This window comes from Acanthamoeba castellanii (assembly GCF_000313135.1).
Source record: "Acanthamoeba castellanii str. Neff unplaced genomic scaffold scf7180000084770, whole genome shotgun sequence".
NCBI lineage: Eukaryota > Discosea > Longamoebia > Acanthamoebidae > Acanthamoeba > Acanthamoeba castellanii.
In genome coordinates this window covers 751590-772007 of record NW_004457532.1, presented here as the reverse complement: position 1 = coordinate 772007, position 20418 = coordinate 751590, and the positions used below count along the sequence as shown (strand labels likewise).

General features: G+C 58.5%; 8 protein-coding genes across 8 annotated transcripts; 3 read left to right on the top strand and 5 right to left on the bottom strand.

Moving 5' to 3' along the window:
• Positions 1–249: 249 nt before the first annotated feature.
• On the bottom strand, positions 250–3228 carry ACA1_266990 (Las1 family protein; the record flags this gene model as incomplete). The annotated part of the gene is made up of 13 exons (XM_004341480.1): positions 250–451; positions 560–638; positions 759–850; positions 931–1045; positions 1173–1288; positions 1369–1517; positions 1657–1759; positions 1889–1969; positions 2068–2173; positions 2261–2411; positions 2507–2637; positions 2754–2848; positions 2930–3228. The coding sequence occupies 13 exons, from the start codon at positions 3226–3228 to the stop codon at positions 250–252; spliced, it is 1719 nt and encodes a 572-aa protein (XP_004341528.1).
• A 604-nt stretch (positions 3229–3832) lies between these two features.
• On the top strand, positions 3833–5885 carry ACA1_266980 (methyltransferase domain containing protein; the record flags this gene model as incomplete). Its single annotated transcript, XM_004341479.1, has 8 exons — positions 3833–4130; positions 4238–4431; positions 4513–4678; positions 4765–4922; positions 5019–5123; positions 5272–5364; positions 5469–5630; positions 5694–5885. 8 exons carry the CDS (start codon positions 3833–3835, stop codon positions 5883–5885), a joined length of 1368 nt encoding a protein of 455 aa, XP_004341527.1.
• Positions 5886–5964: 79 nt separating this feature from the next.
• Positions 5965–8630, bottom strand: ACA1_266970 (DnaK family superfamily protein; the record flags this gene model as incomplete). The annotated part of the gene is made up of 11 exons (XM_004341478.1): positions 5965–6077; positions 6176–6275; positions 6422–6577; positions 6673–6790; positions 6969–7186; positions 7282–7424; positions 7506–7597; positions 7687–7726; positions 7849–8092; positions 8184–8528; positions 8592–8630. The coding sequence occupies 11 exons, from the start codon at positions 8628–8630 to the stop codon at positions 5965–5967; spliced, it is 1608 nt and encodes a 535-aa protein (XP_004341526.1).
• A 211-nt stretch (positions 8631–8841) lies between these two features.
• ACA1_266960 (uncharacterized protein) lies at positions 8842–13082 on the top strand (the record flags this gene model as incomplete). Its single annotated transcript, XM_004341477.1, has 14 exons — positions 8842–9051; positions 9174–9311; positions 9399–9545; positions 9676–9832; positions 9944–10204; positions 10286–10461; positions 10590–10765; positions 10828–10939; positions 11042–11141; positions 11285–11459; positions 11526–11664; positions 11777–11901; positions 12080–12677; positions 12813–13082. 14 exons carry the CDS (start codon positions 8842–8844, stop codon positions 13080–13082), a joined length of 2784 nt encoding a protein of 927 aa, XP_004341525.1.
• A 119-nt stretch (positions 13083–13201) lies between these two features.
• Positions 13202–14741, bottom strand: ACA1_266950 (uncharacterized protein; the record flags this gene model as incomplete). Its single annotated transcript, XM_004341476.1, has 4 exons — positions 13202–13549; positions 13617–14031; positions 14106–14306; positions 14401–14741. The coding sequence occupies 4 exons, from the start codon at positions 14739–14741 to the stop codon at positions 13202–13204; spliced, it is 1305 nt and encodes a 434-aa protein (XP_004341524.1).
• Positions 14742–15160: 419 nt separating this feature from the next.
• Positions 15161–16199, top strand: ACA1_266940 (tetratricopeptide repeat domain containing protein; the record flags this gene model as incomplete). The annotated part of the gene is made up of 6 exons (XM_004341475.1): positions 15161–15175; positions 15249–15350; positions 15420–15493; positions 15624–15802; positions 15881–15977; positions 16079–16199. The coding sequence occupies 6 exons, from the start codon at positions 15161–15163 to the stop codon at positions 16197–16199; spliced, it is 588 nt and encodes a 195-aa protein (XP_004341523.1).
• A 2008-nt stretch (positions 16200–18207) lies between these two features.
• Positions 18208–19405, bottom strand: ACA1_266930 (hydrolase, NUDIX domain containing protein; the record flags this gene model as incomplete). Its single annotated transcript, XM_004341474.1, has 3 exons — positions 18208–18357; positions 18478–18612; positions 18719–19405. 3 exons carry the CDS (start codon positions 19403–19405, stop codon positions 18208–18210), a joined length of 972 nt encoding a protein of 323 aa, XP_004341522.1.
• A 225-nt stretch (positions 19406–19630) lies between these two features.
• ACA1_266920 (uncharacterized protein) lies at positions 19631–20119 on the bottom strand (the record flags this gene model as incomplete). The annotated part of the gene is made up of 2 exons (XM_004341473.1): positions 19631–19880; positions 19917–20119. 2 exons carry the CDS (start codon positions 20117–20119, stop codon positions 19631–19633), a joined length of 453 nt encoding a protein of 150 aa, XP_004341521.1.
• Positions 20120–20418: the final 299 nt, after the last annotated feature.

The window sequence follows — 20418 nt, the reverse complement described above, 5'->3', positions numbered from 1 at the left end:
TTCCTCTTCCTCGCAAATCGCAAACCGGATAGACAGTCAGCCAGAGATGCGCAGGCTCGAGTCACGAGCCTCCTTCCTGTCGCTTCTTCCGACACCTCACAACCTGAGCTCTACGACGAGATTGTGGTCGCCCTGCAGCTTTCCTGCGCGAATTGTGAGCAGGGGGGAATGCTGCAAGGCAGCTCAGCGAAATTGCGCTAAAATTTAGCGCATTTGGAATTTTTACGATTTTGTGTCTCTCTCGGCCCATCACAAGCTGGTCAGCTCCTTGGGCGAGAAGAGAAGGGCAGCTGCCGTGACAGGGCCTGAACGCACTTGTGGGTCTGCCTGCACCTCTGCCTCTTCCTGTGGTTCGTGCTCCTGCGCGTAGCCACCCCATTCCGTGGTGGTGGTAGACGTGGCTGCCTCCTTGAACTCGTCGTCATCCTCCTCTCTGTTGGCAGTCATGCGCCTTTGAGAGAAGACAAAAGAAAAGCGGGTGAGATGGTGATGTGATCACAGCGTGCGAAATACACAAAACAAATAAACACGAAGGCCAGAGTGGCTTTGGCAAGTGTACCTCTGCGCTGCGGCAGCCGCGGAGTAGGGCAGCACCACAAGCGGCATCACGGGCCTCTCGGCGGGCACGAGCGTTATGGCTGCGGGTGTGGGATTTATGGAGTCGTCAGTGGCGCCACAACGTAACGTAAGCGAACGTGTGCTGCTTGGGCTTTTCGTTTTTCGAGCGTAATGTGTGGCAAGCTTGTGTAGGGCCGCACCTCCGTTCACGTCCAGCGCCGGTGGAAGCTGCAGATCGGGGAACTCGTTGGTTACGCTCAGCCCCACGGAACAGGGCGTCCACCCTTCACACCTGGTGGTGCAATGCCGAACGGTCATGTATGCGACGTTAGGTAAGGTTTCAATCGGTTTTGTGTAATGTTGTTTTCGTACCTGGCCCAGGGTCCGTGGGCCGTAGTGCCAGCAGGCTGCACCGGCGTGATAGCCGTGACGCCGCGCTGCTTGATGAGCTCGAGAAGGCTCTCGAACACCTCCAGGCTCAGGGCACCTGTTGGTACCTCGTCAGCCACAGGCCATCGCACCAACATATTTTTGATTGTGTATACAATGTACACAAACAAACAAATAAATACTAATGTCATCAGTAATAAACACAAAGTAGGTGCGTGCCGTACCCGGTTGCTCGGCGGTACTGCCCCGAGGGCGGGTGAGATCCATAAGTTGGGTCATCTTTTCTCTCATTTTTGGATCGGCCACCCACGAGAGAAAGAGGCCGTTGAGCTTGTTCGTCCTGGACGCAATTCAGCTCGTTAGCCATTTGGCCCGTGTCGTGTGTGTCGTGTGTCGCGTGTAGCGGTGAAAAAAACGCACCACTGGGAGACGTGTCGCGCGGCGGCCTGCATGAGCGCCACCACCGGCACTTCGATCTCATATTCGTAGACCAGGTTTTGGAAGGAGCTCGCGTAGAGCAGATGCTCGACCCACTTCAGCCACAGCCAGATCTCCGTTTCCGCCTTGCGCTACTCCACGCAAAATGAACGCTTGTGAGATATGTTACACATAGATACGCGAGGCCTTGTGTGTGTGTGTGTGTGTGTGCCGTGTGTGTGTGTGTGTGTGTGTGTGTGTGACTGCACGCTAGTGGCGTGTGCACATTACCGTAAGTTCGGGGGATTCGGAGAGCTGCACAATCCTGTTCGTGATGGTGGCCAGAAGAGTCCCGAGGAAGTGGCCCCACTTCTGTACACAGCCCTCCAGCAACCTGTTCAGCGTCGGCAGCCACCAACCGGTGCGGAGGTCGTCAGTCTTATTGTCATCATCAGTCGCGCGAAGAAAGCGAAGATGCAAAAAACGAAAAGCGGTAGAGTGGGGGGGGAGGAGTTGGCCTTACAGATTCCAGCGGTTGCTCAGCCGCGTGAACTCTGCACTTAGCTTTGAAGAGCGCTGCCTCTTGTGCAGGCTCATGATCTCCCTGCGCGTCAGATCAGAGCCACGGCGAGAACAGAGTCAGTTGACGAGACTGTGGCCAGTTCTCCCTCCGTCTCTCTCCCCAATCACGGGCGGACGTACGTGATCATGGGCCGAGGCGCCAGAAACTCGCTCACGAGCATGGGCACCAGCAGCTCGCGAGCCTTGTTCGAGTTGGTGCTCTCGAGCATATCCGTCACGCAATGGACTGTGTGTCGGTGCGATTGGTCATTGCTTTAGGCAGTAAATAAAAATAAATAATAATAAGAATAATAAGAATAATAATGAAGCGTACTGGCCTGGCTTCCGGGAGCGTGCGGGACTTCGACCGTTCTGTTGCCCTTCAGTTCGACGTAGCGCGTGAGGTGGCTCCTCATGCGGTCGGTCATTTCAGTGAGCGAATCCTCCTGCTCCTGCCAGTAGTTACCATCCAGCCACTCCAATGCCTGCGCAACGCAGAGCAGGTGTAACACAAGTCACAGCTGTCAGTCTAGCGCACACGCACACGCACACGCACACGCACACGCGCTCACGCAGGTACCTGCGCGGCAGCAATGCGGAGAGACGGCAGTGACGGAAGCACGCTGTGCGTGGCCGTGTGGCGCAGATCGACCAGCACGCGCGGAAGGCCAAGGCGCTCGGCAATACCCCACACAGATCGGGCGAAGGTGCCTGATGGTTGCCGATTGATCCAATTGGGAGGCAAACGGCGTGAGTTCATCACACGGCGCACACAGCGCACTCGGCACACACACGAGCCTCAACAACACATTGCGCACGAGGCTCACCTTTCTGTTCCACCTCGACAAGACCGTTCACCATGCGCACGATGGCCATCGAGTACAGCAGCCGCAGCTCGTTCGTCGTCCGCGTGGGCGGAAACCTGGTGGTGATGCGAATAAATGCACTGGTGACACGCACACGCACGCGCACCACCGCACGCGCACCACGGCACACAACGTACGTGTCCATGGCGTGTGTCTCGAGGAGGGCTGCGGTGGCTTCGATGGCCAGCGGAAGCGGTGCGCGGGCGCGCCAGGCGCGAATGCGGCGGAAGCCGCGTTGCTGCTCTTCGGGGACGGAGGAGCCTAGCCACGCCCGCACGGTGCGCCACTCATCCCATGTGCCCCACCCGACCACACGCGCGCCGCCGAACATCTCCGCTCGCTTGAGCTTCTTCTGTGGCTCGCCGGTGGGCTCCTCCCCTCCTTGTTGTCCTTGGCCGCCTTGCGTGGGGTTGGCGTTCTCTCGTACTCTCTTCATCTCTCTTTCTCTACAAAATCTGGATCGTACAAGTCAGGATTAAATTAAATAATTTGGTCGGGGGTGGATAAAGAAGATGAACACAATTGCCGTCGTGAAAAGAGAAAGGGGTGGTGCCGGACCAAGAAGGAGATGGATCTTAAGTAGGCCGATCGCGATTGTGGCAGCGGCAAAAGATGAGAACAAAAAAGCAAAGAAAAGAGAGAATAAACAAGTAATGATAAAATAATAATAAAATAAAATCCAACAATCAAGCGAGATGCAACGAGGGTTGGCTGTGGCCAAGCATCATAGTCACGTCTTGTGGCGCGCAGGGGGAGGCGTGGGAGGTGGGCGAAGTCATCGGCCAAATGCAAGCCACATTCCAATCACGGCGTTTCATCTCAGCCATGGTGGCGGATGGGGGCCAGTGCCAGCGCATCAGGCGTGGCTGGCAACCGGAGCGAGCGCCGGGGGACCCACAGCGTCCTCTGCCCTCGAAGATGATGACGATGCAGAGTATGCTGAATCCGATTTCGAGGAAGATTACGATTCTGCTGATGAGGGGACTGATGATTACGACGGGAGCGACGTGGAAGCAGACTACGGCATAGAAGAAGATGAGATGGAAGAGCTGGCAGAAGACGAGCTCGATGGAAGCACAGATAGAGAAGATGAAGATGATGATTTTGTAGAGCCTGCTGCCGGCCGTAGCGAGGAGGAAGGCGAACGAAGAGAGGGCAGCGGCGCCGATGACGAGCACACCGGAGCGCTGGGCGACGCCATCGAGGGCTCTGCGGAGGCCCACGACTGGCTGGACTCGCGGCGCATGCGCACCCAGCACGACCACCTCAAGCCCATGAAGCTGGGCATGGTCGTTCTGCCCGACGCCCTCAAGAAGCGCATCGGCGCCACACTCAAGAGTACACAATCGCACACACCGCACACACGACATCGCACCACGGCACACACCGCACGCGCACGACATCGCACACACGGCACTCACCGAGTGTGTTATGTGTGTGGGCAGAGGTGGGAAGAACGGGACTGCGACGTACGGCGGGTCTGCTGTCGGAGCGGCTGCGGGAGCGGACGCGCCTGGTGCCGGGCCAGCCCAAGTCGGTGATGCCCGACCCGGTCGTCTACCGGCGCGAGGAGGCCATGGCCTACGCCGCCCACCGTCTCCCAGGCGTCTACGCCTGCACCTTTCGCGTCATGAACGAGGTTTGTCGTGTGTGTCGTGTGTGTCGTGTGTGTGTCGTGTGTGTCGTGTGGTGGTTAACAGAGTGGTGTGTGTTGGCGCAGATCAAGCTGCGGCGACCGGAGTGGACGCCGAAGTCGCTGATGGACTTTGGGTCGGGTCCGGGGACGGCCGTGTGGTCGGCGACCGAGGTGTGGCCCGAGCTGGACAACATCCTCGCCGTCGAGCCCTCGGAGGCCATGATCGACGTCGCCAACGAACTGTGTAAAGGTACCACCACCTCTTCTTCCGCTCTTTCTCTGTCTTCCTCATCAAACGTGTGCGTGTCGTGTCGTGTGTGTGTGTGGTGTCGACAGGTAAACCGGTCAAGTGGAAGCGGCTGCTGCCCACCGACCCCAACGAGAGGTACGACGTGGTGATCGCGTCGTACGTGCTCAGCGAGCTGCCCAGCGAAGAGGAGCGCCTGGCCAAAATCAATGCCCTCTGGAAGCATACCCGACGCGGCGGCATCATGGTACCATAGCGCTCTCAGACGCCGCCTGCCCGCGTCATGCCTTTCTCACGCCGTTCCGTGTCGTTGGTCGTGTCGTGTCGTGTCGTGCTTGTGCAGATTCTCGTGGAGCCCGGCACGCCGGTGGGCTTCCACAACATCAAGTTGGCCCGAAGCACGGTACTCGGAGACCTGTCCCACGGCCTTCCCAACGTGTTGGCTCCGGTACCGTTGCTCTTGCCGCGACCGCACACGCACACGCACACACACTACCGCACACGCGCGCCAGTTAGTTAGGCTGACGTTGGCGCATTAGTGTCCACATGCGGAGGTGTGCCCGATGGGGGAGGACTCGTGGTGTCACTTCACGCAGCGCATGCAACGAATCCCCGTCCAGACCCAGTCCAAGCAGAACACCTCCATCAACTGGGAGGACGAAAAGTTTTCCTACGTCGTTCTCACCAAGGTAACCAACCAACCAAAATCAACCAACATGCATTAATGTTGTGTGGTGCAACTTTGTGTTGCTGATTGGTGATCATTGGGTTTCCACCGCCGTGATTGGTGCAGGGCAATCTGCTGGTCGACAAGAACGAGGCGTTTGACCGGCTGCTGATCAGCCCGCAGAAGCGGGGCCGGCACGTCATCATGAAGACCTGCGGCCAGGACGGAGAGATCACCACGCGCATCATCGCCAAATCCGACGGAGCAATCTACAAAGAAGCCCGCAAGGTACGACACATGGCACACGACACGACACGACACGACACACACTGAACCACGCGTCTTGGTCAGGCGGCGTGGGGCGACGGGTTTGGGTTCCCGGACGAGACGTCGAAGCGGGATCTGGCGGGCAAGTTCCGGCCCAAGGCCTTCAAGTACCGAAGTCTGTCCAAGGTCGGCTCGGTTGCGCCTGCGACTCGCGGCCGCCGCCCGCCCAAGCCTGCGGCCGACGCCGATGCCAAGGAGGACTCCCAGGTCATGTAGTGTTTGGACATTCTTTGCATTCCGTAGACCATGTTGTGTGGTATGATGACATGTGCTATTTTTTCTTTTGAGGCCTCTTCTAGAGCTCGTCTCTTCGTGGCCGTTGGTCTTGGTTGGTCGTGGTTTGGGCGGTGAGTTCCGCCAGGCGCTCCTGCAGCTCTGTGAACTTCTGGCGCACCTCCTCGGCACGCGCTGCATCACGTTGTGTGTGCGGTGGTTGGATTGAGCGAAATACGACACACGACACGACACGACACACACGCCAGAGCGGTGCCAGAAGGGAGGTTTACCGTTTTCGGGCAGGTCTTCGAGCCACTCCTCAGCTGATCGCAGCAGCTCGACAATCTCTTCCCTGACCTCTTCGGGCTGCAAGTCCTCAGACTCCTCCAGCTTTGTGTTGTTGGTCGAGCGAGTGTCGTATCGTGTCGTGTGTCGCGTTGTGTCGTGTGTCGTGTGTCGCGTTGTGTCGCGTGTCGCGTGTCGTGTCGGATGAGAGAATTGGCGCGAAGAGGGTTGCGAGGGGGGGGGAAGCGTACCTGGCTCTTGCGTTCGAGGATGGAGGCCTCGAGGGTGTTGCGCCAGTTGGCCGTCTCCTGGTACTCTCGCTCGCGTGTCGCAAATTCCTCGAGCCCGCGCTGCACCTCCTCCAGCGCCTCCCCGTCCAGCTCGCCCACCTCGACCCCGCCAGCGCCCTGCTCACCCCCCCCCCCACAAACATGCTTTTAATATCGTCGTAAACATGGTTATATGTTCTATATATGTCTTTATATATATTGTGGGGGGGTACGCTGGGTGGCGGGAGGTCGTTGACGACCAGTCGCGGGAAGGAGGGGGAGATGAGGCGGCCCCAGTCCTTGGTCAGGATCAGTTGGGTGGCGGCGCCCAACACGGCCGCCTCGTCTCCGCTGATGTGTTGCCCAAGCGGCACCCCAGGGTACTGGCCCCGCACCACCTGTTGCACTGTGTTCGGTGCGTGTCGTGTCGTGCCGCGTGTGTCGTACCGTGTGCGTGTGCGTGTGCGTGTGCGGTAAGAGTGTGCAACGATTAAATCAGTGTGTGAGGGGAAGTGTACGTTCAGGGTACCGCGCGGCGCCGCCAAAGAGTTCGATGGCGGACACGTCGGAGAGGGCGACGCCGGCCTGCGCGAGGGCGCGTCCAATGACCGCCGCCGCGCGCGGGAGGAGGTCGGCGATGAGCCCCTCCAGCTGCTCGTGGGTGACCACCGTCACCAGGTCCCTGCCCTCGTACAGATTCTCGATGTCCACCTCGGCCGTGGGCGCATTCGACAGCTCCTCCTTGGCCTGCAAATTAATTTTAGTATAATAAATAGAAATAAAAGTGAATATAATATTAATTGTTGTAAGACAGAATTCTTAATATAATAAAATAATTGTACCAGTTGTGCTTCCTTGAGTAGTTTGGAGAGGGCGCGCGGTGGGAGGGAAGAGGGATCGCGGCCGAAGACCTGGGCGAGGTGGCCGGCCAGCCGCCCGTCCCACGCGAAGCCGCCCACGTCGAGCTCGCTGTCCGTACCCAGCACTACCATTGTGGTACAGTGCCAATCCATCAGCCACTACAGCGTTTACGACACAGAATTGAAGGCACGCTAGTGAACCATACCTTTGATGTGGGTCTGGCCGTCCACCGTCCTGAACTCGACCACCGAGGCTGAAGCCGCGTGCGCGCCCACGTCGAAGAAAACCGTGCGCTCCCTGCGAATATATAGAACATTGTGTATATTAGCATATGGCCTGTTAGGCTCAGACATGACATGTGTGATTGGTGACGCGTAGCCCAGTACCTGGAGGGGAACTGGCGGGTGGAGGCGTAGTCGATGGCCGCTGCATCGCAAAATCGCACACGCACACGCATTACCGCACACGGCAAGCCAAGTTAGGTGAGGACACACAACTGCTGTATGGAATGTAAAGCACACTGTGAGCACAGAATGTGGGGCAGGCACCGGCGGTTAGGTCGTTCACGAGGACCAGCGGCTCGAGGCCGGCCAGGCGCAGGGTCTGCGCCAGCAAACGCCGCTGGGCGAACGTGTAGTAGGGCGGCACCGTCACCACCACCTCGGCCACCTCGTCCGGGCCGCCGGCCAGATCGCGGCAGTGCTCGAACAGACGAGCCACCGCCTCCTCGACCCGCACGCGCCGGCCCGCCAGCGGCTCCTCCACCACAGCCGCACCTCGGCGGCTCTCGTCCTGCACAATCGCACGACACACAACACACACACGCACACATGAGACCATCGCACAATCGCACACGGCGCGGCACGACTCACGGCACACGTACGGTGGAGAGCGCTCGCGGGGGCGTGAAGTGGTGAGCAAAGTCGCGGGCGTAGGATCGTGCTGACGTGGCAGCAGCCGATGGGTCGAGCGATCCGCCCAGCAGCCGCTTGAGCGCCGGCAGGACCGCGTCGGGCCGGCGGCCGGCCACGCGCCCGGCCGCGTTGCCGACCAGGAGCCGCCCGGTGGCGGCCGGCGGCGGGTCGAACGCGACCAGGGCCGGCGTGCGGCGTTCGCTCTGTTCGTCGACCACGACCTCGACCGCCGGCCGCAGGCTGCCCTGCACGGTCGGCGCCACGAGCACCATCTTGACCCACTCGGTGCCCCAGTCAATGGCCAGGCCCTTCGTCTTTGCTGACGAAGAAGAAGCTGGGAGAGCGTGGCACACTGAAACCATAAAGAAACAGAGCACCACTGTGCTCAGCACATTGATTTTCGATGGGTTCCTCATCTTCAAAGTGGTGGTGTGGTGGCGCCTCCGCTTTCGCCTGTTCTCCGGTGACGTCACCCGGTCGACACAAAACTAATACAAATTTAAAAGAAAATAGGTTTCCTTTTTTCCCTATTGAAAGGAAACCATCAATGGCCACCACAGCGGGCAGGCACCTGGGGGCCGGGGCTGGCCTGGTGCACCAGGCGAGGCACCAGCCATGAATCGAAAGATGGGAATAGCGCGGGTTGCGGTGCCGACAGACCAGCTGGTGCTGTGGTTAGTCGTGGTGTTGTGGGCTCCACAGCTCCTCGTGAGTATCGAGGGTTCGCTTCTGGCGTCGAGCCGGGTGGAACGGTGCGTGCAGGACGGCGCCACGGACGTGCCCACCATCTCCTGCGACCGCCGCATGATCGTCACCCTCACCGTCGACTCTGGCCAGGTCTGTACCCGTTTTTAATATATATTTATATTACTTTTAATGCTATATTATTTTCTGCTTCTATTTTTTTATTTGTTCTAGATTATTTAAACTTGGCTGGTGTGGCGTTTAAAACGTTTCAGAACAATACGGAGCAGCTGGAGTTGGTGCTGGACTCGACGCAGGACGAAGACGGGGTCTTACGCACGCTGGAGCATCCCGTGCAGATACAGTGGGCCAAGACCATCCCGCGGCTCCTCTACCCCATCACCTACGTTGGCGTGCGTTTCGCCCCACCATCGCACACGCACACGTGTGCGTGTGCGTGTGCGTGCATTCCTGAAATAACATAACATTCCTGATTGCAGCGCACGAACAATAAGCCCTACGAGACGATCACCTACAAGGACGACATCCTGTTCCTGTTCGACGAGTGCAACGACTCGCCGTCGAGCTCGAGCCCCACTTGCGGGTGGTTCTATAACGCAGACGGCACGGTGGTCCGGGACAGTCAGGTACCTCTCCTCCCAGGCGTAGCTGTAGAACAGACCTGACCCCAACATTACACGCACACGTCGCACACGCCGCACACGCCGCACACGCCGCACACGCCACACACACACACACCACACACGATGCTTGCAGGGGTTCTGCTGTTCGTGTGACCTGAGCGAGGTGCTGTGGCTGTCCAACGAGCAAACGCGAGCGGGACTCACGTGTTCGCTGTTCGCCTTTGGCGTCGACGGCAGCTCCGCGCACTGCCTCCGCTTCGACCAACTCTGGTACGACGTCTTCTCCATCGGTACGAAAGCTGGCTCCTTATTTTTATATTTATATAATAATAATAAAAATAATAATTGCTAACAGTGTCTAATTTATTTATTTCTTATTAAACCTGTAAAACAAAAAACAGGTGCGGCTCAGGTGAGCTTCGAGGTGGTGCTGAGCGTGAAGAAGTACCAGACGATGACCGACATGTACGGGAACACGACCGGCGGCTACGTGACCGAGACCCTGCGCCTGTCGCCCTCGCAGACCACCGGTACCGCTGCCGGCGGCGATATCTTCGCCAAGCTGCAGGGCGACTTTGCGCCGTGGAGCGATAATCCGGTCCTCAGCGAAAAATATCTCTTCGTACCATCCTCGCCATCCACGCACCCGCGAGTCGTAGCCGGTACCAACACAACACACACGACACACGCGACACACACGACACGCGACACAGCTCGATGTTGAGACTTTGACAACCACTCAGGAACGGACTACTGGATGTTGCTTGACCGCTCGAGCGCGGATTTCTCGGGCCTCACCTGCAACAAGATCGGTGTGAGCTTCTCGGCGTTCCGCTACCAGGGCGGTGCCTGCGGGAACTGGCTCCAGGCCTGTCTCGGCAACCAGCTCGACCACTACCACCGAGAGGACCTCGCAAGGGTACGTGGGCATTTGATGTCAGTGTGAGCTTGTGTCATGTGTGCGGCGAACGCTCGTGTGTCATGCGTGCGCTGTGTGTTGTGTGTCGTATGAGCTGTTGTTGCTGACAATGATGCTCGGCTCTGCAGTGGGAGCAGGGACAGCTGGGCCGCTACTTTGTGCGGTTCTGGGGCGATTTCGTCGGCAACCAGGCCGTGGTCCAAACCAACGACCAGCGCTACCTCAGCTTTGCGCTCGACCAGATCAGGGCCACCGTCACTACCCTCACCCTCAACGCCGACGACATCATCTACACCATCAACCGGTCAGTCATTACTCTTATTGTTCTGAGTACTGCTCTTACCTTCAGCGTCGTCATCATCCTAGGAGCCCCGGTCGTATTGTGGTGGCCAATATCACCGGCTTTGAGGGCCTGGCAACACAGGGAGAGCTCGACGTGGTTGTGATGAACAACGGCACCATCCAGGCGGACTACACGGTGAGTCCCCCCCCCAAAGACAGCCACCAGGCCCGGAGATGCCAACATGACACGTGCATCAGATGTGACTGAGTCGAGTGTGGTTTGTTGCGTGTGTGGCAGATCACCGTGACGGAGTGCGGCGATCGAATCCAGGCCGTGCAGGCCAAGATGCGCTCCATCTCGGCCTATCAATCGGCCAACCTCACCTTCGCACTCTACAGTCTCACCAACCTGGGCTTCAATACTGGCTGCAACGGCACGCCACCCTATCATTCATCATTCACTATATGTTCTTAAGTAACATGTTTTACTTGTCTATTTCTGTTTACATTAATGTGTTACGATTTTTCTTGATGGTCGCAGTGTCGTTGTATGATTCGCTCGGGGTGATCGTGGACTCGGTGTGGGTGAACGTGACGGTGTTCGCCACCAATATCACCTGCCTGGGAGGTCAGTGCAGCGACGGAAGCGGAGGAGGAAAGCCGGCCGACGGCGGCTACAAATACGCAATCACCAGCTGTAGCGCGTGCAACAGCATGTACGTCGCGCGCGCGCACACACACACACGACACACAAGGCGCACACTGAACGACTTGCGGTGCAGTTTCGACATCGCGTGCTACGTGGATAATTCGTGCATGGACAAGATCATCGTGTTCGTCGTGATCGTGATCAGCCTGCTCTGCTGCTGCTCGTGCTGCTGCGTCTGCCTCAAATCTAAACGCGGCCGATCAGCCTGCATGGTACTCCACCGCCACGCCAGTGCTTGTTGGCTGTCGTATGCGCGCGTGTGTGCGTGTGCGTGCTTGTGTGGCTTCGATGCGAAACCAACACCGATCGGTGGTCCCTCTGCAGGGCTGCTTGAAGGGCATGTGTTGCCTGGCGTGTCTCCCCGTGAAGGCCTCCACCTCCGCGGCCGACAAAACACGTGCCGCCCGGAAGCGGAGGAAAGCCAAGCTCAAGAAAAAGAAAAAGAAAATGTACGCGAGGCCTCTCCATTCGCTCAGTGTCTCACACTGTTCTGTCCTTGTTGAGGTGAGCGGCCGCGTTTGTGTGTCGCGTGTGTTGTGTGCGTGTTGTGCGTGTTGTGCGTCGTGTGTCGTGTGCGTCGTGCGTGTCGTGTGTCGCGTGTGTCGTGTGTGTCGCGTTGGATGACAGGGACAAAAAAATGGCGAAGGCGCAAAAGAAGATGGCCAAGAAGGAGAACGATCTGAAGAAGGCCAAGTACCAGAAGAAGCTCGAAAAGATGGACCGTCGGCGCACCACCCTCACCGAAGCCCTCCACGCCCGCGCCTACGAACTCGACCTCGAGCGCTCCGACAGCAGCCGAAGCAGCAGCAGCAGCGGGAGCGACGATGATCGCCGCCCGCGCCCGGCGGCCAACCGCGGCCACGGCGCGGCGCGTCGACGTGATGTCGGCCGAGCCCAGGGACGCCGGCGGAGCAGAAGCGCGCATCCGGATGTCAGGACCCAGGCCTACGATCGCCGCCCGCGCTCGATGAGCGTCGACCGAGCGACGATGCCGACTCGACGAGACGACAAAAGAACGAAAGCGAAGACGAAAACGAAGAAGGGAAAGAGGTATTCAGAGAACACGTGGAATTGGGGCGAGATGATGCGGAACGGGCTGCGGTCGCTGCACAGCAGGAACGACAGCGTGCGGATGAAGGACTCGGAGCTGGTCAAGATGGCCAAGCGGTCGGCCACGGCCTACTTCAACATCGAGTCTTCGTCTTCTTCAGCATCGGGACTCCTGGTACGCTCCCCTGTCTCCACCCCCTGTCCAAGCACCACATGGAATCTAACCCACACAAACACAACCAACGACACGACACGCACACGACACGCACACGACACGCACACGCACACACGACACGAACGACATCAACAGTCACCAGGGCCGCGGTTCAGTGTGCGGGGCCGTCTCATTCTTCTCGAGGAGGGCGTGGACGTGTGGCTGAACTTTTCGCTCGAGCGGCAGCACCAGTTCCAGTCGCGCTACATGGACGAGGGGGATGAAGACGATGACGATGGCTATTCCTACCTCGAGTTGGAGCGGCCTGTGGAGATGCCGCGCGCCTACCACCAGACCCTCATCACCCTGGCCAACGCGCGTCGATTCATCACCGCCGAGCCCGTCTTCCCCTGCATCAACGAATGACACGATTTTCTGGTATCTTGATGTATGTACAGAGAATGTTATCACAGTTTATTATCAAAGAAGCACCACATGTTTCACAACATGTTGTGTAGAGACTACGACATTAAATTGAGCGTAGTTTAGCCCTTCATGGAGGCGGCAAAAGCCTTCCTGGCGGCCTTGTCGAGGGTCATGTGCCTCTTGATGTAGCCGCCCTTGGCCTTGGGCAGGAAGTTACGGGCCTCGGCCAGCTCGCGTTCCATCCACCAGGAGGTGCCGCCCGGCATGACCTTCTTGGCCTGCTCCAGGAAGGCCTCGGCCTCCTCCACCTTCTTCTTGGCATCGGCCAGCGCCGCCGCCGCGTGCTGCTTGTCGGCCTCCGACTGGGCACGCGCGGCCACGGCCTCCTTGGCAGACTGCTCTGCGCTCGCACGCGCAGCCGACGCCTGGGCAGCCGCCGCATCGGCAGCGGCACGCGACGATTGCGCCTAAATGACATGACACACGACACGTCAGCATGAGACACTCAACATATCATATGTTGGGCTGACGTACGTGGGAGAGGGCGCTTCCGGCCTCCTTGCGGGCGGCGGAGGCGACGTCGGCGGCGGCCTTGCTGACGACGATGGCCTTCTCGGTGGCCTTGAGGGCAGCCTCCTGGGTGACCTTGGCCTTGCGCAGGGGCAAGTGGTCGGCCTCGAGGTGCGTGGCGAGCTCCACCTTGGCCTTGCTCTGGGCCATGGCCGAGCCCTCCTGGCTGGCCTTGGTCAGCTCGGCCGTGCGGGCGTTGTAGGACGACTCCTGCTGGTGGAGGTCCTTGAGGGCCTCCTCGAGGTTGTTCTTGGCCGCAACCATCTCGTCTTCACGAGCGCGGGCCTCGGCCTCGCGCTCCTTGGCCTCGTGCTCGGCCTTCTGGGCCACGCCCTCCTTATGGGCAGCCTCGGCGGCCGAGTGCTTGGCATCGGCGTCACTGTTCCGTTGAACAGCCGCACACCCGTGAGAAATAAAAACACGCGCTTGAGGTAGATTGGGGGGGGGGCGTACCGCTGGGCGGCGGCGGCGGCGGCCTCCTTGGCGTGGGCCTCGCGGCGGGTGGAATCCTCCAAGCTGGCCGCGGCCTTGCGGTCTTGGGCGGCGCTCTTGGCGAAGGCCTCCATGACGGCCTCGAGCACCCCCTGGGCCTTGGCGGTCTCCTCGGCGGCGCCCTGGGCCGTGTTCACCATGTGGTGGAAGTCCACGTTGTACCTGTACAACACAGTGAGTCAATCTCTACGTCCACATACAGTAGACTTTTTGTAGAGCTACCTAGAGTGATGAGTAGGGGGGTCGTTCTACGTACTTGACGATGAGGAAGAAGATGAGGGGCACCTCCTTGAGGAACTTACTGGTGGTGGGGATGGCGCCGCTGGCCAACAGCTTGTCGCGCAGGTCGGTGATGGTGAGGGTCTCCTTGAAGTGTTCAAGGAAGCGGTGGGCCGTGAACTCGTCGAGATGGTTGCCCAGCGCCCTGTTCTCCTTGTCGAGCTCCTCGCACTGGTGGACGAAGTCCCACAGCTTTTCGGCCTCGCTGTGGCCCACACCCGTCCAGAAGGCGTTGAGGAACCACACGGCCTGCTCCTTGTACGTGCGCTCGCTCAGGGCCTTCAGCTTCTCCTCGTCGGTGCCAGTGATGATGTTCATCTTGTGTGTGTTTGTTGATTGAAAGAGAGGGTGGTTGTGTGTGTTGAGTGGTGGAGCGTAGAGTGAGGTGCAGCAGCACTGCCTTTTCGTGTGGAGGGAGGCTGTTGCCAAGGATAGGTCGCCAAGAGGGAACCACTTGGCCAATCATGCCCTGCCAGGTGGGTGTGGCCTGTATGCGTCGTCCTCCCACAGCACTTGGTTGTCGTGATTCGCGGCTGGTGCTTACCTTTCTCAATCCTCACCACCTTATTCTGTGTTGCATCCTAGCACAACAAACAGAAAGCCCGTTTCAGGGCACTAATTTTTGCCAAAAGTGTTTGAAAATTTTCACCACTTTTCTGAAACCAAGAAATGCAATATTATTGGGTTGAGGGCAATAATTCAATCTTCGCAATTTTTTAATCAAGGAGACACCCAGCATGTCGAGCGGCAAGGTCAGTTGTGTTGTCGTTTTAGGTTTTTGTTATTATTTATTGATTGTTGATTTATTATTTAATTTATGCGCAGACAAACGAGGACAAGATCGCCACGGCGCAACAGCTGAAGGAGGAGGGCAACAGCTTCGTCAAGCAGCAAGACTATGGCAAGGCCCTCCTCGCCTACCACAAGGTCAGTGCACAACTCTACGAATTTGTTGCTTTACACATGCAAATCTAATTCGAGTGTTTTTATGTGCAGGCGTGGCTCTACGTGAAGGGCCTGGGCGATGACGGTAGCGGCGGCAAGTTTGCCATGATGCGCAAGAACAGCGGGTACCCGTGTGCGTGTGCGTGTGCGTGTGCGTGTGCGGTGGTGCGTGTGCGTGTGCGTGTGCGGTGGTGCGTGTGCGTGTGCGTGTGCGTGTGCACATTTGTTGTTGACGTATTGGTGCACGTGGTGCAGGCAGGAGGCGCTGTCGTCGGGACAGACGAGCGAGATCAAGGCCATCAGCCTGGCGCTGCACCTGAACATGGCCCTGTGCCACTTCAAGCAGGACAAGTTCGATCGAGTCATCGACGACTGCAACAAGGCCCTCCAACTGGAGCCCAGCAGCGTCAAGGCGCTCTTCAGGCGAGGCCAGGGTACACATCACCCCATTGCTGGCCGCCATCTCTACATCGCCCTAACTGCGTATGTCGTGTGCTGCGTCGGCAACGTAGCGTACCTCAAGCTGCGTGATTCGGACAAGGCGGCTGTGGACCTTAACAAAGCTGCTCAGCTGGACCCCAGCGACAAGGCCATCCAACTGGAGATCAGGTTTTCTTTTCGCTCTCCTTCCTGACGGCCACGCTTGTTCTGTCGCAACGACCGAAGGGTGCGCTGTGAGGTGCTCACCGCGTAGTTGTTGTTGTGCCCAGGCGACTGAAGCAGTTCGAGAAGGCGCAGAGCGACAAGCAGAAGAAGGCCCTCGCGGGACTCTTTGATCGTATGAGCGCCGAAGAGGAGAAGCCCCCAGCAACCTCCTCCGCCCAACAGTAGCAGCGTAGCCCCCACACACAATAACAACCTCTCGTGTTATTCATTTACACAAACAAACCTTGTCCCCCCCTTCAGTCCCTCCTCGGCCACCACACCAACCGACATGTCACACCATGAGGGGCCGACCTCTTTTGCTATGCCTGTTCTGGGGTATGTGTCTGGGATGTGGCCACTCCGCGCTGCGGCAAGAACTTGTTCAAGTGGGTTCCACCCAGCGGAAAGCCAGTTCTGGTGATCATGGCCAGAAACGGGCCTTGCCCTGCAGAGTGTCAGGGGATGGTAACCGCTCAGGGCCCCCTTTTTGAACGGTGTGGTCGTTGTGTACCAAGGGGCACCCGCTTGGCACTTGCGCCCATTGGCTGGTCAAACTCCGCGGGACCAACCAGGAGCTGGTCAGCGAAAAGACGACACCAAAAAGGAAAGAGGTTTGCCTGCCTTGCCCCTTATGTTCGGCCTACGTTCGCTCTTGTCTTTCTTTTCAAACCAGACCAGCAACATACACACCTCCGACAACAAGCCCCGCACCGGCACCATCTCCTCGACGCGAGGTTCTACTTACAAGTCAGCTTGAAGTTACTTAGCTTCAACGCCTACGTTTCTATCGCTACAAGATGTCAAAGATGGTGAACGGAAGGAAGAGGCGGGGCGCGTTTGTGGCGGCATCGGAAGCGGTCGGCGGCTGGCGAAAGAATAACAAGGAGGTGAAGGAGGAGGAAGATGAATACGTGGCCACTACGACACCCAAGCGACGACTAGCGCGACGCTGCCGGGGCAGCAAGAAGCAGGTGCCCCCGAGCGACGAGGAGCAGGAGTGCAAGGTCGTCGAGGTGTTGACCGAGCTTGTTTCGCTCACCGACTTGCTCTACTCCATTCTGCCTGACTACTCGGACGACGACGAAGGTACGGCGCGCGACAAGAAGAGGTGTCGCGTCACCACAGCCGACGACGACCACGAGACGGCCGCGACAAGCAGCAGCAGCGGTACCGAAGCCCCTCACGAAGACTACTCAGAAGACGAAGGCTGGTCGCAGCAGCTTGAGTCCGAGACGCCCTACGCGGACGACGAAGACAGCGAGAGCGCCGCCTTCGACGAGTTTCAAGAGACGAAGCCGCTACCCGAGAACGACCACGACGACGAAGCCTCGATGAGCAGCGGCGACGAACACCACGAGGGGAACGACTACGACGACCACTTCGAGGCCAGCACGAGCGCCGACGAGGGATCAGGCCGCCTGTGGGAGGCCGGCGACGACCACGCGGTCTACGCCTCCTCGGACTGCTGCATGGTCGACGACAACCGCGGACAGGACGACGGCGAGGAGCTGGACGTCGGGGAGACCATCGGTACCACCCCCGCAAGCCTGGATCTCCTCGAACGCGACTTCGGGTTGATTACGGCGAGGTACGAATCGGACGGCGGCTACGTCGGCGAGCAGGCCACGCTCTTCCTCCCGTGGGCCTTCGTTGTAGAGAGTTCGTCGGCGTCGTCGATGATGAGCCTCGACCCGACCACCACGACCCCCTGCGACGATGCCTTCTGGTCGCTGTGCGACGAGGTGACGGACGACTCGACGTCGTGGCTGTCTTCCCTCTCGTTACTGAGCGTGCCGCCGGTCGCGCCAGCGATGCCGACGTGTCGGCTCGCTTGCGAGGAGGAGCTGAGCGACGAACTTTCGACCGAGCAGCCGCCTTCGTGCGCGGGAGTGGTGGAAACATCATCGCTGGCCGCGGCCGACTCATGGTTGAACTCGGTCTTCGTCTAGACGAGGCGTCAGTCGTTCCACCATTTACATTTGTTTCCACCACACCACAACGCACGATGTACATACATACACTGAACATATATAGCTCCGAATATAGCGGAGTATTAGCATAAGCCTGATGATGTGATGGAGTGTGAGGAGGGTCTTGATAACTATAACTATGATGGCTGTTATTGTTTGAGAAAGTGGAAAGAGAAGAAGAACGAACAAGAAGAAGAAGGTAGAAGGTAGAAGGTGACACGCATCTAGGCGGGGAGCATGTCGCGGACGAACTTGAAGAGCTGAGGGTCGAAGTACTCCTGCAGCTCGTCGCGCGTCACCCACGCGAAGTCCACCACCTCCTTGTTGTCCGGGTGGGGCTCGCCACTCACGTACTCGGCGTGGTAGAAGAACACCTGGACGCAAACAACAACAAGAAGTAGAAGATAAAAGAAAGCATTATTACTTCTACTCTTGTAAGAGACACGAGAGATAAGAACTCGAGAGGAAGAGAAAGAGAAAGAACAAGTGTGCACCTTGGAGCCATGGTGGCCGTCGTTGTGGGAGTAGTTGTCGGGATAGGGGTAGGAGTAGCAGCCAGCAGGAGCGTTACTCCAGAAGTGGACCTTCACCTTCGTGCCAATCTCCTCTCGCAGCTCCCTCTCGCAGCACTGTGCGAACGGAAGATTAGCATTCGATTTTGATTCACAGGAATTCACTCGCACTCGCTCTGATTAAAATGCCAATTAAATAAGTGATGAAATAAGTGGCGCGTACCTGACGCATGGTCTCGCCAGACTCGCGCCCGCCCTGCGGGAATTGCCAGGCATGCTCGGTCCTTGGCTTCTGCACGATGAGGTAGAGACGCGAGGCGAGGGCGCGGTTCAACGATTTGCGATCGTTCGCCAGATCGGCCGCCGTGATTCGCGGAGACAGGCGTTCCATCTTGGCCCGCACATCCTCCAGCGTCTCCTCTCTGTACGCGGTCTCCTCCGCCTTCTGGTAGAGCGAGTCGGCTTCATCCTGCTCGCCGCCCTTCTGCTTACCGCCTGCAGGACCAGCATCCGAAACGCCCTCCTTCTTCTCCTTCTTCTTCTTCTGCGTCTTGGAGATCTTGGAGCCCTTCCGACGATCCTCCTCCATCAATTCGAGATTGCGCTCTACATTAATGGAGAAATAATTGTCCCTATCGAATCGGAACTGCTCGTATTGGTCCTCGATGGGATCGGGCGTGGGGATGATGAGGGGCAATCTCTGTACGGCGATACCGCCAACGAGGCGCCATGTCTTGCCCGCCGCGGCTTCGGCCTCCATCTGTCGCAGCCGTTGCAGGTAGGCCCGCTCGTGCTGCGAATGCGTAATTCCCCGCACGAATTGGCGGCTCATCCCCGTCGTCGATGGCCCCACCACCGCGCACGGCGGCACCGCCAGTTGCTGTCGCACACCGCTCCACGCCTTCCTCATCTTCTTCAATCAATTCAATCCAACCGAAAGAGGAAAAAGGCAAGAAATTGAGGCTACGAAAAAGAAAATGGTAACACAAACTGTTTGTTTCGTAGCTTGCAAACGAATTTGAAAAACCAAATATTACGGAATGGTGCGCGCCACCACCCGATCCGGGTGAAAGGCGAGCAGCCATACCTACCTACAAGAAACTATGATCATGCGGAGAAAAGACATAAGGCCGGATCAGAGGCCGTCGGCCAGTGCCGACCGTTCCTTCTCGGGCGCCAGCAGGAGCCAGAGCGAGAGGCCGATGAGGAGGTAGTGCGACCCGAGGGCCAGGGTGGCGGTGATGAAGGCGTTCTCGTCCCTCGCCTCCGCTTCCCGGGACATGTACACCGCGTTCTTGTATGTCCGCCCCACCTCGGCCAGCACCCAGTGCTCGCGCGCGTATGCTCGCGTCGGTGGGTCCTCCGCCGCAGCCGATGGTTCGTGGCTACTCGCACGAAGGTGAGTTTGGTGACGTTGGTACGCCGACGAAGGTGACGATGTAGCGGAATACTGCATGAGTGGCCAGTTGTTGGATGGCTGGTGCGCTGGTGGCGAAGACGATGATGATGTGGTGGGAGGCGCCGGGGTCCACGGTGGGAGCAGCTGGGCGAAGAGGCACACCCAAACCATGCAGAGGCAGAGCCTCCCTACGCCTGCCAACTCTTTCCCTTGCAGAAACTCCATCGTGGTTGTGTCGTTCTTGTTGTTGGGCGTGTCTTGTTGTGCTGTGGTGGATGAGTCTGTGGATGCAGGAGGAGGTTGTAAGCCAGAGGCCACACGATGTGGTGATGATGTGGAGCTCGTCCTCATGGCCCCCACCCCCTCAGCCGCGAAAGAAGGCTGGCGGAAGCCCTGCAGGAAATGGACAAGCTGGAAGCCGCTGAATTTCTGCCGAATTGCCAGCACCCGGATTGTCGACACGGGAGCCGGACGATTTCGATGGAAATCGAGGTGCCAGTAACTGAGAGCGTCCACACCGAGAA